Source organism: Vombatus ursinus, unplaced genomic scaffold (assembly GCF_900497805.2).
Source record: "Vombatus ursinus unplaced genomic scaffold, bare-nosed wombat genome assembly UNPS02014870.1, whole genome shotgun sequence".
Classification (NCBI taxonomy): Eukaryota; Metazoa; Chordata; class Mammalia; order Diprotodontia; family Vombatidae; genus Vombatus; species Vombatus ursinus.
In genome coordinates this window covers 8,733,266-8,748,024 of record NW_020954648.1, presented here as the reverse complement: position 1 = coordinate 8,748,024, position 14,759 = coordinate 8,733,266, and the positions used below count along the sequence as shown (strand labels likewise).

Below are 14,759 nucleotides of genomic sequence, written 5' to 3'. Positions count from 1 at the left end.
CTTTAGCAGATGAGAAAGGATGGGTTGGAGTAAGAGGAGACTTGAGGCTCAGAGACTAGCTGAAAGACTTTTGTGATAGTCCAGGTCTGAAGCGACGAGGGTCTGCATTGGGGTAGTGGCCACATGACTGGAGAGAAACCTGCATATACCGGAGATGTTGAGAAGGTAGAAACAACAAGACTTGGCCAATAGATTGGATACATGCAGCGAGTGTGAGAAAGGAGCCCTAGGATGGCACGGAGGTTGTGCACCTGGGTGACTGGGAGGATGGCGGTACCCATCTCTTTTGGACATGTTGAGTTTGAGATGCCCGGGAGACATCGGGTCTTAGTTGCCTGGGTGCACTTATTCCAAATCACACAACCAGTATGTGTCAGAAACAGGATGTAAGCCCATCTTCCTGGCTGCCCTTTCAATTCTGCTAGTCCATGCTGCCTCTCTTCAAGTAGTGGTTTTAAAACGTTTTCCTTGACCCTCTGCAATCTCATGAGAGTTCTCCAGGGCATCTGCTGGTTGGTCAAAAATGCCCACTTAGGATATGTTTATGTGAAAATCATGAGATGTTTAGCCCACAGTAGGGAGAAAAGAAAGAGAGCTGGTTTGTTCTAAACAGTGATTCTACCTTCCACCTGCCATCCCAGTTCCTCTCAGTCCAACTGGCCTTCCTGCTGTACAGTTGAAGGGGGAGTATCCAAGAAGTATGTTAAAGTTAGTGCTCAAACCACCCTACCTACATATTTGGGAGGGAGGTGGAATTAGAACCCTTTTAGGAGAGATTACTGTAAATCTATCTGCAAATTAAATTCGCAGGCACAAAACATGACTGTGGCAAAGTCATGTGAAGAGGCTGGATAATTTTGGCAACTTGCCAAAAATTGCTGAGTGCAACATGGAACTACAAAGACCTAGGTTTAAGTCCTGCCCCTTACAAATGTGAGTTAAGAGACCCTGGAAAACTGCTCTAGGCAACTCTGTAAAACATAATTTGCAGAGAAGGTGATGTCTTGCTTTGATAAGATGTGTTTCCTCACCAAGCAAATCCCAGGTCCTATCCCCATCTCTCTGTGTGGCCCAGAGTTCATTTTGAAGGGTCTTCTGGTCAGGAGCATGATTTTAATTAAAAAGAAAAAATCTATGAAACTGTGCAGGACTGCACGGTTAGTGGAAATAAGGGAGCAGGGATACCCCACTTTCATTTCCCATCAGTCCTGTGTGGAAAGCCCTAGGCTAGAGTAGAATGCTTGAGAATATGAAGGGTCCTCATTGAAGGACTAAGGGTGGAGGGAGTCCTGGCCCACAGTCCTATGTTTGGGGACCTAACAAAAGGGCCAATGGAGCCATAACTTTTCTCTTCTGGCCAGAGTGGTTATGCATCCATTTGTTTTTGTCGACTTAAAAACAAACAAAAAAACAAACCCTGACATGTTGGCATGGATGTTGGCTTTGTAAATATTTCTTTATTGCCTTTTTGGTGACCCTAAGCTAATAATGGTTTTTATCCTTTTCCTCCCATTCTCTCTTCTCTAGTACAGGCCTGATTGGTTTCCTCTTCATGCTGAGGGCCCTGGTGTCAGCAAATTTCAATACCATCTATATCTATACCGCTGAGGTTGGTCTTTCTGAAGGGTAAAGTGATTGAAACTGCTTTTGATAAATCATTTAAAGTTTGTGGCCATCCATTGGCAACTTTTCCTCACCCTCCACTAAGACGTTCCTTTTAAGATTTAAAAGCTTTCATGCCTTTCTAAATACATCCCATTGAAATGATGCCCAGCAGGGATTTCTAACTTTGTATTGTTGTTGGGAAAGGACATTTTTTCGCCCTCATTCACTTTCAGAAATTCAACTCATGCAAGTGTCTCCTCCACACCCAGGCTTTAGAGGAGGATAGAATATCACCCAAGCTCAAGATATGGGTGACTTCACTTTTTGTGTGCCATGGAGTCCTTTGGTTGTCTGGTGAAATCTTACGGACTCAAAATGTTTTTAACTGAACAAAATAAGACATAAAGGAAACAGATGATATTGAAATACAGTTAGCAAAGTAGTTTTTAAAAGAATCAAGTTTTGGACCCCAGCTTAAGGACTCCTGCTCTAGTTCAAAAGTCAACCTGAAGCTGTTTCCATGTAAAGAAGGCTCTGAATAAGGGCTGTTGGCAGGCAGGAGGAATTAAATTAGACTCTTTTTTTTCTCCCTGGCCCTTTGAGGGCTCCACAAGAATGGTTGACTAGGGCTCTACAGAAGATAAAGGTTCCCCCTTTCAGTTCAATAGGAAATAGATGATGAGTACCTCCTCCAACCTGGTAGATTAAAAAAGAAACAACAATTAAAAAAAAAAAAACTCTTAAGACATTTTCTTAAAGGGCCAACACTCCTTATAAAGGAACAAAACTATTGGATGAAAATAGATCAGCAAATTGAACAACTAGTTTCATTACATTAGAAAAAACCAAATGGTTCAAGGTCTGGAAAGAGATTATATGGTCTGTTTGGATTAAAGATGTTCAATTTCCAGAAATTTTACAGCCATGGAGAGAAAAAAATAAGTTTTGCAGGAAATTGAAATATATGCAGTACTCATTTTTTAGAGACATGCAATTTCCAGGTATATTGCATCCACAGGAAGAAGAAAAGAAATGTGAGGAAATTGAAATGTACTCAATTCTCATAGGCTCACCAAAAAATATAATTCTAACATCTGTTAGAGTAACAACATAAAAGAAAATCTTTGGCAAAACTAATTTACTCTTAAAATTATCTAGTTTGGGGTATTACCTTAAAAAATTGAGTTTATCCAAGGCAACGATTACAAATTTGCTAATCAGATTTCCTTTGTCATGCTTTCACTTCTTTTGTGACAAGTTGGGTCAAAATTTGGCATCTCTTCATTTTCTGCAGATTAATGAGAAACAGGCAGAAACTGGAGAGCAGAGGAAATTGTCAATGAACTGGGAAAGCAAAGGAAATGGGGCTTTGGAGATTTAAGGTTCTCCCCAGAGGCAAGTTGATACAGAGAGGAATCACTGGGGCTGCTGCAACTGTCATCCATGTCCAGGAGGATAGGAAGCGATCAATCAACTTCTAATCTAGATGAAAAGACATGAAGTTGCCTCAACTCTATTTTTAAATATAATACCCCAAACTGGATAATTGTACAAGCAAACTAGTTATGCTGAAGACAGCTTTATGTTTCTCTTTTAACAGATGTTAGATCAATTTTTTTTTAGTGAGCTGAAAAAATGAGTAATGTATACATTTTTTATTTCCCTCAAACTTATATTCTTTTCCCTGTGGCTACAAAATGTCTGGAAATTGTATGTCCCTAAAAATGAGGGGGCAGCTAGGTGTTGCAGTGGATAGAGCAGCTGGTGCTGGAGTCAGGAAGACCTGAGTTCAAATGTGGCCTCAGTTATTAGCTGTGTGACCCTGGGCAAGTCACGTTAACCCCATTGCCTCCCAAAAAACCTGAAAAAAAAAGTGTATATGAGTATTGTGTATAATTCAGTTTCCTCCTAACTCCTTATTATGCTCTCCCTACCTTGAATCTCTTCTCCTTCTATACATCCCCCAGTTACCGAATCGATTTTTCTAAACTACCTCTGACTATTTCACTTTCCTATTCAAACTATAGTTGCTCCCTCTTACTTGTGGTATCAAATATTAGCTGTTTCTCAGTCTTATTCTGCCTTCTCTTGGCCGTCTCCTGTCCAGCATGGATGCTCTCAATTAACTACTGACATTCTTCCCCTCCTTCAAATAACTTAGAAAATGGCACTGTCCAATGGCATTCAGGTCTATACACAATCTCAGATCCTAGACTAGGGAAGGTAGAAGACAGAGGGAAGGAGTTCATCTTTAATGATTAATGGGGGCTTCTCTTCCCTTCGTCTTCTGCTGCAGGTCTATCCCACCACTATGCGAGCTCTGGGCATGGGAACAAGTGGCTCTTTGTGTCGGATTGGTGCGATGGTGGCTCCATTTATATCCCAGGTAAGATGCTGTGGACTCTAACCAGAGCAGTGAGCCTGAAGGAGGAGACAGTGGAGCTGGAGGTGAAGAAATGGGGATCTTAGGAGTCTTCAGAAGGGAAGCATGACCAGGGATTGTAATTATCAGAGCATAATAAAATTAGAAAGGACCTCAGAGTAACCTAGTCCAACGTCTTCATTTTATAGATGAGGCTATGGGATTTGCCCAAGGCCAAAGATTTCAAGTAGCTCAGTCAAAATTTGAACGTAGGTCTTCTGACTCCAAATCCAAAACTCCATTCTACCATGCTTAGGAATTCCCTTGAGCTGTCACTTTTCTCCCACCTAAATGAAGAGAAATTCTCGTGGCCAGAGTGCTAGACTTAGTGTCAGAAGGACCTGGGTTTGAATCCCACCTCAGACATTTTATTAGTTACATGATCTTAGAAATGTAATTTAATTTCTCTAAGTTGTAGTTGGGGCAGCTAGGTGGTGCCATACTGCACAGACTGCTGGGCCTGAAGTCAGGAAGACTCTGGTTCCCGAGTTCAAATCCTCAAATCTGGCCTTAGACACTAACTGTGTGACCCTGGGCAAGTCACTTAACCCTGTTTTCCTCAGTTTCCTAATCTGTAAGATGAACTGGAGAAGGAAATGGCAAAGCGCTCCAGTATCTTTGCCAAGAAAACCCCAAAAGGGGTCATGAAGAGTTGAACACAACTGAAATGACTAAACAAGAAGTCTTTGTTTCCTCATCTGAAAAAGGAGAGGGTTGGATTTGATAACCTCTAAGGTTCCTTCCACCTCTAAATCTATAATCCTATTGGAAAGCTGCACAGTGCCCTTTTACTGAAAGAAGTAAACAAGCAAAATCATCATCTTTTGAGTCATTCAATAACACAGGCAGCAGGATGTAGTGGAAAGAGAACTAGCCTTATATTTATAGAGTTTGATACCCAAATATTCAAAAGAGACATGGTAAAATACAGAATCTCATTGGTTGACATATGATGCATAAGTTAAAACAAACAAAAATGACCTGTCAGCAGGGTCACAAGTTGGGTGAAGCAAGAGTATTTCCACTGACTAGGTGTCATAAGATGGTCATCTGCTCATGTTGGACAAGAGAATGGTCCAGAGGTACAGAAATAAATTGGAGGACTTTTCGTGTAGTTGAATCACCTCCACTACACTGGGCTTGGTCACCTTGACAAAGGAAAACAAGGGCAGAGGAGGTCCTCTAGTTAGCTTCGGAGGATTAAGCAAGTGAATCTACAATCTGCAGCTTACGGCTCTGGGACCTACTATGCAAAACTTATAATCACTATCCCTATGGAATCATATCAAATTGATAATGATTCCAATAGAGTAAGGGTCCAAATGTGATATTTCTCACACTATCATAAAAGGCTAGGTTCAAGTTTCAGTTCTTACCCTTGTTATCTGTATGAACTTGGACTAATCACTTCACCTTGTCTCAGTTTCCTCATCTGTAAGATTATGGAGTTGGACCACATGATCTCTAAGGCCTCTTCTAGCTGCTATAGTCTAAAGTCTATTTAGTACCAACTGTGTGCATGAGTGCTAAGGTAGGGATCAGAAGAGGTGATGCTATCCCTTGTTACGGGCAGGTTGCAAAACCCCTTGGTGGATTCAGGATCCTAGAGGGACCGGTCAGAGATGGCATCACTGTCACAGGAAGCATGGTTTATTACTGAGAAACCTATCTCCCAGGGGTTTGAATCACCCCAAGGTAGGGCGTATTTGCTCATTTACAACTCAGGGGAATAATCCTGATCCCCAAAGTTTCAACCTCACAGACATATTACATCATCCTAGGTGCAGTCACCTTTCAATGACAAATAATGACCTCCTTCTGGGTTCCTCTTTCTTAAGTTAATGGGGTGTCATGATTGCACACATATAACGTGTATCAGATTGCTTACTGTCTGAGGGAGGGGGGAATCGAGGGAGGGAGGGATAGAATTTGGGACTCAAAACTTTAAAAAAAAATCAAATGTTAAAATTGTTTTTACAAGTAATCAGGAAAAAATAAAATATTATAAAAAAGATAATGAGGTATCTAATCTTAGGGAGGCAGTTCTGGAGTGGATGCATGTTTCTATCTAGGTACCTAACCCTCCACCCATCTTCTTTTTTTATTTTATTTTATTTTTTAGGCAATTGGGGTTAAGTGACTTGCCAGGGTCACACAGCTAGTAAGTGTCAAGTGTTTGGTCTGAGGCCAGATTTGAACTCAGGTCCTCCTGACTTCAGGGCTGGTGCTCTATCCACTGCGCCACCTAGCTGCCCCCCTCCACCCATCTTCTAAACACTCTAGAATCACTGGTAAGGGAGGTGTGGGGACACAGGTTAAAAGTTAAAGGCTTAGGAATAAGAACCCACCCCCAACCTAGGGGAATTTAAGAAGGTATTATTATTAAGTGAGAGGAGGTAGAATCCCAGCAAAGGAGGAGGACAGGACTTATCTTTTACTATGCCCCCTGATATACTTTCCATCCTGAGGCTTTGTCTTGTCCTTTCCTTGCACTGCCCCCCTTACCTGGAATGGACTTCTGCACCATCTCCATCTGGTGAAGTCTTTCTCTTCCCTCAAGGCCCAGCCCAGGTGTTCGCTTCCCAAAGGTTTCCCTGATGACTCCTTTCCCTGCCCCCAACTCCCTTAGTGAAAATGATCCCCCCCTTTCTCAAATTTCCCTTAACACTTTACCCAGATCTTCCTCTTGCTGTCCTCATTTCCTCTCCACCACCCATCATAGATAGTAGTGAACATCTTTCCCCACATTTGATTATAAGCCTGGAGAGCAATGACCATTTAATTGAACAATTCAACAAACGTCTGTAGGTACCTATTATGCACAGGACACCATGGTAGGCACAGAGGATAGAAAGATAACTCAGTGCTCACAAGGAGCTCATGAACTATGTAAGGGATACTGCATGTGCATAGAAAGTAAATTTTACAAAATATACCAAGTAATATTAATTGGGGCAGTGGTGAGAGCACTAATAGCAGGGGAGATGAGGAAGAGGAAGAGAGCGTTGCACTCCATGGTCTCTAAGATCTCAATCTATAATCCTAAGAAGTGAAAAGGGGATGCGTTCCAGACATGGAAAACAGCCTCGTATCCATGGCCCCAGGCAGAAGAGCGCATTATACCTGTGTTGTTGTTTAGTCATTTCAGACTCTTTGTGACCCCATTTTGGTTTGTTTGTTTTTCTTTTGGCAAAGATACTGGAGTGGCTTGTCATTCCCTTTTCCTGCTTATTTTGCAGATGAAAAAACTGAGGCAAACAGACTTGCCCTATTAAGTGTCTGAGGCTGGATTTGCACTCAATGAGTCTTCCTGATTCCAGGCCCAGTGCTCTATCCAGTGTCTGCCACCTAACTACCCTATATTGTACCCAATATGTGCTTGAATTGAATTCAACCAAGTTAACTTAGCTGGAGATGTTTATGTCCTAGGCCCTTCTAGGGTTATACCTGTGTCTGTTCCATGCCTTAAGATGATCTACTTCTACTGCTGCTAAAAGACAAATAAGCAGCTTCGGTGAGTGAGGCAGCCTGATGTGACGGGAAGAACACTAGATGTATTCAGTTCCTGGCTCAGATGCTGCTTAGTTGGTTGATGTGTGAGTTACTTGATCTCTCTGAGCCTCCCAAAGCCCCCAGAAACCCTGGGAAGACTGTGCCCATCGGGACAGATCTATTTATATATAATAGACTCTTCTGGGAACTGACGAACTAGACTATCTCTTCACACATGCCTTTTTTCCTCCTTTTGAAGAGAAAGGTTTGGACTGTCTTGTCCTCTCAGAAGGAGGAGGATACAGAGAATGAAGGGGAAGAGAGAAAGAACCTGGGATGAAGGAAAGGGGAAATTATGACAGAAGCTTTTCTTCCATTTTGGGGAGAAGGGCTTTGATTTTCCTGAGTGCTTGCTCCCCACCCAACCCCCCACTCCCATCTCCTGCCCAGATGTTTTTTTTTTTTTTTCCAATTTATCTTATCTAAGTTTGTTTGTCCATAGTTGTTTGCATGCTACCTCTTTGAGAGTAGGCACTTTTTCCTTCCTTTGAATGTTCAGGGCACAATGCCTGGCATGTAATAGTCACTTAAATGCTCAATGATGATTAGCCTTACTGGCCAAACTGGAAGGCACTTCTTAGAATAAAGAATTTCACTCTCCATTTTTTTTTAGAGGCAACTGAAGTTAAGTGAGGTGCCCAGGGTCACATGGCTAGTGAGTGTCAGAGGCCAGATATGAACTCGGTCCTCCTGACTCCAGTGCTGGTGCACTAACCACTGCCACCACCTAGCTGCCCTGAGTTTCATTCTCAAGATCTAGAAGGGACGTTACAAGATCATCCGGTCCAGGGGTTTCTTAATCTGGGTTCTGTGGACCCTCAGAGTCCATGGATAGATTTTAAGGGGTCCATGAACCATATTAAGGGAGCAGCTAGGCGGCACCATGGATACAGCACTAGACCTGGAGTCAGTAAGAACTGAGTTCAAATCCTGCCTCAAATATTCACTTGTTGTGTGACCCTGGGTAAGTCACTTAACCTTTTTTGCTTGTTTCCTCATCTTTAAAATTAGCTGGAGAAGGAAAGGGTCAACTACTCCATTATATATTATATACCCACAATACAGCCATGTTAATTCCACTGATAGTACGTAAGCAACTTGAAGAAAGACTAATGGAGTCTTGGAAATGCAGATTTGGGGTTTCTTAGCATAAGTTATAAGTGGGTTGTGGCACATGAGGACCTGATGTGAAGCAGGAGAGTCATTAGAAGTTAGGGACGTGAACATAGAGGCTGACGTTAGAAGCTGCATGCGGAAGCCGATATGCCTGAAAAAACACTGGGGGCAGAGAAATGAAGCGGAGACAGAAGAAAATAGCAGATACTTGGAGCTGAAACCAGCTGATTAAAGACAGGCAGCCTTTTGCAGGTGATAAAGGGAGCTGTTCTGAATGGAGGAAAGCTCTGATGCTGGTAGCTGACTGAAGAAAAATAGAATTCTGTTTTCTGAAGGACCGGGAAAAGGGTGTCTTGCTTGATAGAGCCACTTACAGTTTGAGAAAGGAAACCTTTCAAGTTTTTTAGAGACTTGCCTGTTTTGCCCTTGTCTGCCTTCTGTGTCTTGAAAGAAGACCTGAATTGCTTTGTAGACATCAGGTTTAAGGGACCGGATTTTCATGGAAATAATGTAATGCAGCCAAGGGAATATGTCTAGGAGGCTCTGAAGATTCAAGGCTTAACGCTCTTAAGTAGTAGAGAAGTGGCTTTGTTTAGCAGGTGAATGGAGAGGCCCAGTAGATTCTCCCAGTAGGAGAGATTCCTCCAGCAGGTGTCACATGTTCCCTAAAGAGATGAAGGACCTCAAGGCCAGGAGAGCAGGGTTACAAGGACATGCTTCCATATTCATGGCTCACTGCTGGGTTTCTTTATTATTGTGGCCACTCCCACCCAAAAACACCATGTACATTGATGGGCAAGTATAATCCAGGTTTGTGGGTATATTTATTTTCATTATTCTTGCTTCATCCTTTTTGTTTAGTAAGTGTTTTATGACAGTGTTTAAAATAGGAAGCACACTGGTGGGGACTCAGGAGTTTTAGATGTGGGTAGTAGTCTCAGTTCCCACTAGAGTTACCCTAGGACTCCTAGGAGAGTGAATTGTAACTTATTAAGGAAACCACCCTAATCAGCCAGTATAGATGCTGTTTGGGCTAAGTTAGCCCTAGTCTTGTAAGAGAGACCTAAAGAGAAGTGGGGGGTCAGTGTAACACCCACATTACAAATTCAAAACATACCCTAATTAGCCATCTAAATATTCTTCTATGACTTTTCCCAAGCAAGGATAGAAATGGCATTTCATTATAATTTGTCATCAATGCTCATAATCCTTATGCCATATAAGCATTGGTTGAAGGAACTTGGGTTGTTTAGCCCTGAGACGAGAAGCTGGGGGAATCGACAGAGATAACTGTCTTCAAATACTTATAGTGTAGTCATGTGAAACAAGGATTAGGCTTGATTACGGAGAGATGGATTAAGAACAAGGGACAGAAGTTGCAAATAGATAAATTTAGACTTGATGTGGGGGGGAAAAACTCACTCTTCTTTTGAGACCATCCCAATATAATAGATTTACACCCAGGCCCTCTTGTCTAAATAGTCTCCCTCAAACGTCCCTGGTGATGATAAAAGTTCTGAGGGGTTATATCTATCATCTTACTACATAGGGACGCAACAGTTTAACTTTTTGTTTAATTCCTTATGATTTCTCACTCATGTTTAACATTTTATGCTCCTTGAGTCTTGGGTTTGAATGTCAAATTTTCTCTTCCGCTTTGGTCTTTTTATCAGGAATACTTGACAATCTTCCATTTCATTAACTGCCCATCCCCCCCCTTACCCACTCACCCCCTCCCCCTGGATCATACTGTTTTGCTGGATAGGTTACTCTTGGTTGTAATCCTAGGTCCTTGGCCTTCCAGAATGTCATAATCCAAGCCCTCTGCTCCTTTATAGTGGTAGCTACTAAATCTGGTGTAATACTGACTGTAGCTCCATGGTATTTGAATTATTTCTTTCTGGCTGCTTGTAGTATTTTCTCTTTGATCTGAGAGTTTTAGATTTAAGCTATAATATTCCTGGAAATATTTTTTTTTAGGATTTCTTTTAAGAGGTAGATTCTTTCAATTTCTATTTTGTCCTCTGGTTCTAAGATATCTGGACAGTTTTCCTTTTTAACTTCTTAAAATGTCTAGGTTCTTTTTCTAGTCGTGGCTTCCACATAATCCAGTGAGTCTTAAATTCTCTCTTCAATCTTTTTTTTTCCCCAGGTCAGTTGTTTTTCCTAAGAGATTTCATATTTTCTTCTGCTTTTTCAACTTTTATTTTTTTTCTGATGTCTCATGGAGTTATGAACTTCCACTTCGCCAATTTTGATTTTTTAAAAGTTATTTTCTTCACTATTTCTTGTACCTCTTTTTTTTTTTTTGTTTACCATTTGCTCAATTCTGATTTTAAAGGAATTTCTTCAGCATTTTTTGGTACATCTTTACCAACCTGTTAGTTCTATTTACATAATCCCCTTGCATAGCATTTGCCCCCCTTAATTTATTCTCTACAGCTCTTATTTGATTGTAAAAATACATTTTTAAAATTGTTTTCTTGAACTTGGAAATTGTGGGCTTGTGTCCAATCTGCATTTTTTGAGGCTTTGTTTATAGATGTTTTCAAATCATAGTCTTCTTCTGAGTTTATATCTTGAGCTTCTCTGTCACCATAGTAACTTTTTATGGTCAGGTTTCTTTCTCTCATTTTCCCCCTCTATTTACTTTGGACTTTATGTTAGAGTTGGGCTCTGTTTACCTCTGGGGGAAATGTCTGGCCTGAGTTTGCCTTTTACATCCTTCTGCTACTTTCACAGCTCAGTCTAGGGGCCTGTAAGTTTTCAGGGCTTCCAAAGTGATGTGTTGTAGGGGTAGGTCTGTTTATTGCCCTTCTAGTCTGCATACTGCAAATTCCTAACCCATTTTGGTTGTGTTGGCTTGTATATAATTAAGATTCTGTATATTGCCGCTTGACTGGCTCACAACTGGCCTGCTACGAGGTTTTGTAGGTTCAAAAAGGCTGACCCGGTGGCTCTCTTCCGCTGCAGGCTTATGTATGGCGCTAAAGGTCAGAAATGAGTCCCACTCTTCTCTTGAGCTACCTGTGGTTCTAGGACTAGGACCTTTGGACTAGGATAGAACCCCTGCTCCCTCTCAGCCATGACTGTTCCTTCCTGCCCTGTAACTGTATACCAGTTGGAGTAGCCAGATGGGGCCCATTCCTGCTCCTAGTGCTAGTATAGGGATCCCCTGGGTTCGGTTCTCTTTCTGCTGCTGGGCTGCTCCCCACCGCTGCTTTGGCCCATTAACATGCTCCTGTGCTTGTACTACATTTCTGGCCGGTGCCCACCCATCTACAGACCAGTTTATTTTCCCAAGCTGATTTGGGGTGGAAAAATGACTGTATGTGACTTTTTCTTGGCTTTCTGAACGGGCATACTTTATAGGTCATTGTGGAGGAGTTTGTGAGAGAATTAAGAATTAAGAATAACTGCTATCTCCTGCTCTGCCACCTTGACTCTGCTCTCTGGGTAGCGGTGAATGGAAAGTAGACTTTGGCTCTAGGTCAGAAGTTTTTAAGCTGAGGTCTATAGACAGATTTTCAGGGGTCCATGAACTGAGATGGGGGAAATTTTTTTTTTTTTTGTTACCAACTTTCAAATCCAAATATCATTCTGTATGGAAATGTCTTGCATGACTTCACATGTATAATTGATACACTACTTGCCTTCTCAAGGAACGGGGCAGGGGCAGGAGAGAATTTGGAACTCAAAATTTAAAAAATGTTAAAATAAAAAATGTATTTGGGAAATATTTCATGTATATGCATATACATATATATGAGAATAATATTCTGAGAAAGTGCCCATAGGCTTCATTATATTGCCAAAGGGGTCAGTTTCCAAATCTGAAAGTGAGGAAATTGGACTAGATGATCTCTAAGCTCCCTTCTGGAACAAGCACATTTTAACTATTAGTATGGCCTGGATAGTCAAATCATAATTCATTTAATTCTCTATGGACAGGATGTTTTAAAAAACATACTCCCCTTTCTCACTACCAAAATGATAAGAGGGAAAAAAAGGAGCTATCAGTGAGAAAAGATAAATGAAGGACAGGGAAGAAGGAAAAGGAACAATGCCTATTCTGTGCCAGGCACTGGCTAAAGCACCTTATATAATGACCTTATTGGATCCCTACATAGACCTGTAAGGATTCTGAAATTCCTCCTTTGATTGTCTGCAGGCAGAAGCACAGTGAGTGGTGCTCATCCCAGTCAATGCCCAAGCACTGAAAAGTGTGTTGTACAAAGAGCCCTGTTCCAACACTTACTAGTTCTGTGACTGTAGGCAAGTCACACTATTATATGTCTGCAAAATGGAAGGTGTGCATGATATTCGCACTATGTCACAGGCAGGTTGTGCCAGAAATAAGTGCCTTGAAAATTGTAAACTGTTAAAGCTGTGACCAAGTGGTAAGTGTACAGGATGGAGGGCTGGAAAGGATCTTAGAGGTCATCCAGTATAAACCCACTTCATTTCATGGCTGAGCAAACAGATCTAGAGAGACGAGATGATCTGCCAAAAGTCAGAGCCAGAAATCAAAGCTAGGTCCCTTCAGTCCAAATCTGTCTCATGTAACACGGCAGGTAATGCCTGGTCCTGCTGAAAGTGTATGGCTTTTCTGGCACTCATCTGCTCATAGGGGCCCTGCTGCACCCTGGAGTCCTGTAGGATGCAGCCAGTTAAACTTACTTTCTCCGTCACTTGCAGGTTCTTATGAGTGCATCATTCCTGGGAGCCTTGTGTCTTTTCTCATCTGTCTGTGTTGTGTGTGCCATTTCTGCATTCACACTCCCCATTGAGACTAAAGGAAGGGCTCTTCAGGTAGGTAACAATGCTAAACCATTTGGTATTTTACACTACCACTTATTTCCTTTGCTTTCAGATACACCTCTTCTATGAAAGAGATGATAAATATGTTTACACTGGAGTGCATTTGATTGCAGTAGGGGACAACACCCTTTAGGGGAAAGTCTTAAAGAACCCCATGATGTGTTATACATCTAAATAGACATTCCACCCAATGGAATGCCTCAACATGGCAGGAGGAGAATCTTAAAGCATCAGCCAACAGAATACTAACTCTGCCAAGTTTCACCAAGCTATAGAAATGTATCTTTGAATCTCAACTATATCTTCTTATACAATTTATAGTTTCATCATATCTATATTATTCTAGCATATATAACCTACTAGGGTGCAATCAGTAAGACACTACTTTAATGCCTTGACTCCCAATATAAATGAGACTTTTATCAGAGAAAAAAAAAGATTTTTCCTAATTTCTGTCTGTCTTCAATTTCAGCTGCACTGGTTTGTGCAGACTTAATAATTTTACGTAATCAAAATGATCCATTTTGCCTGTTGTGAACCTTTCTAGCTCACGTGTTGATTTAGCGTTCTTGGATACACAACAGTTCATAGTTTTGTACTTCACTGTATTCACCACATTCATTAATCCTTATAGTACAGTAATATTCCAACACATTCATGTTCAACCAATGAGATTCCCCAGAGATTTCAACCTCAGTCACTTAGCCAGACGGTTCACAGATGTTTACTAAATGCTTACTATTGGCCATCGCTAAACAGTGATGATAAAAAGAAAAGTAAAAAACTTTCTCTGCTTTCAAGGAGCTCCCACTCTATTAGAGAAGAAAATATATAAAGAACTATGTACATCCAAGATATACAGAGTACATAACATAGAGGGTAAAGGGAATGGAATGTGAAAGGGAAGGCCAAAATAAAACTTCTTTTTCATAAAACCCCACATCTCATCCATATTTACCTGTTTCTGTTGAGGACACCATCATCTTTCTGTCACGCAGGTTACCAATCTCCATCATCCACAGCTCTTCCAACTCGGCCCCAACATCCAATGAGTTGCCAAACCTTGTTTATTTTACCTTCACGTCTCTTGTTCGCATGTTCCCTCTAGCCACAGAACCACCACATTCAGACCTTCTTCACCTCTCCTACAATAGCCCAAGCGAAGTTCCTGCTTTATCCGTTCTTCCCCCAAACCATCCTCTACACAGATGCCAAACTGACTTTTGAAAGAAGGTTCAGTTGA

General features: G+C 41.4%; 1 protein-coding gene across 1 annotated transcript in view; it reads left to right on the top strand.

Moving 5' to 3' along the window:
* SVOPL (SVOP like) overlaps positions 1–14,759 on the top strand; it is a 58,541-nt gene extending 43,782 nt beyond the window's left edge. Inside the window, exons 12-15 of the mRNA XM_027842298.1 lie at positions 1,528–1,609; positions 3,902–3,991; positions 13,394–13,507; positions 14,625–14,759. Coding sequence (XP_027698099.1) covers positions 1,528–1,609; positions 3,902–3,991; positions 13,394–13,507; positions 14,625–14,759 — 421 coding nt within the window. The remainder of the gene's footprint in view (positions 1–1,527; positions 1,610–3,901; positions 3,992–13,393; positions 13,508–14,624) is intronic.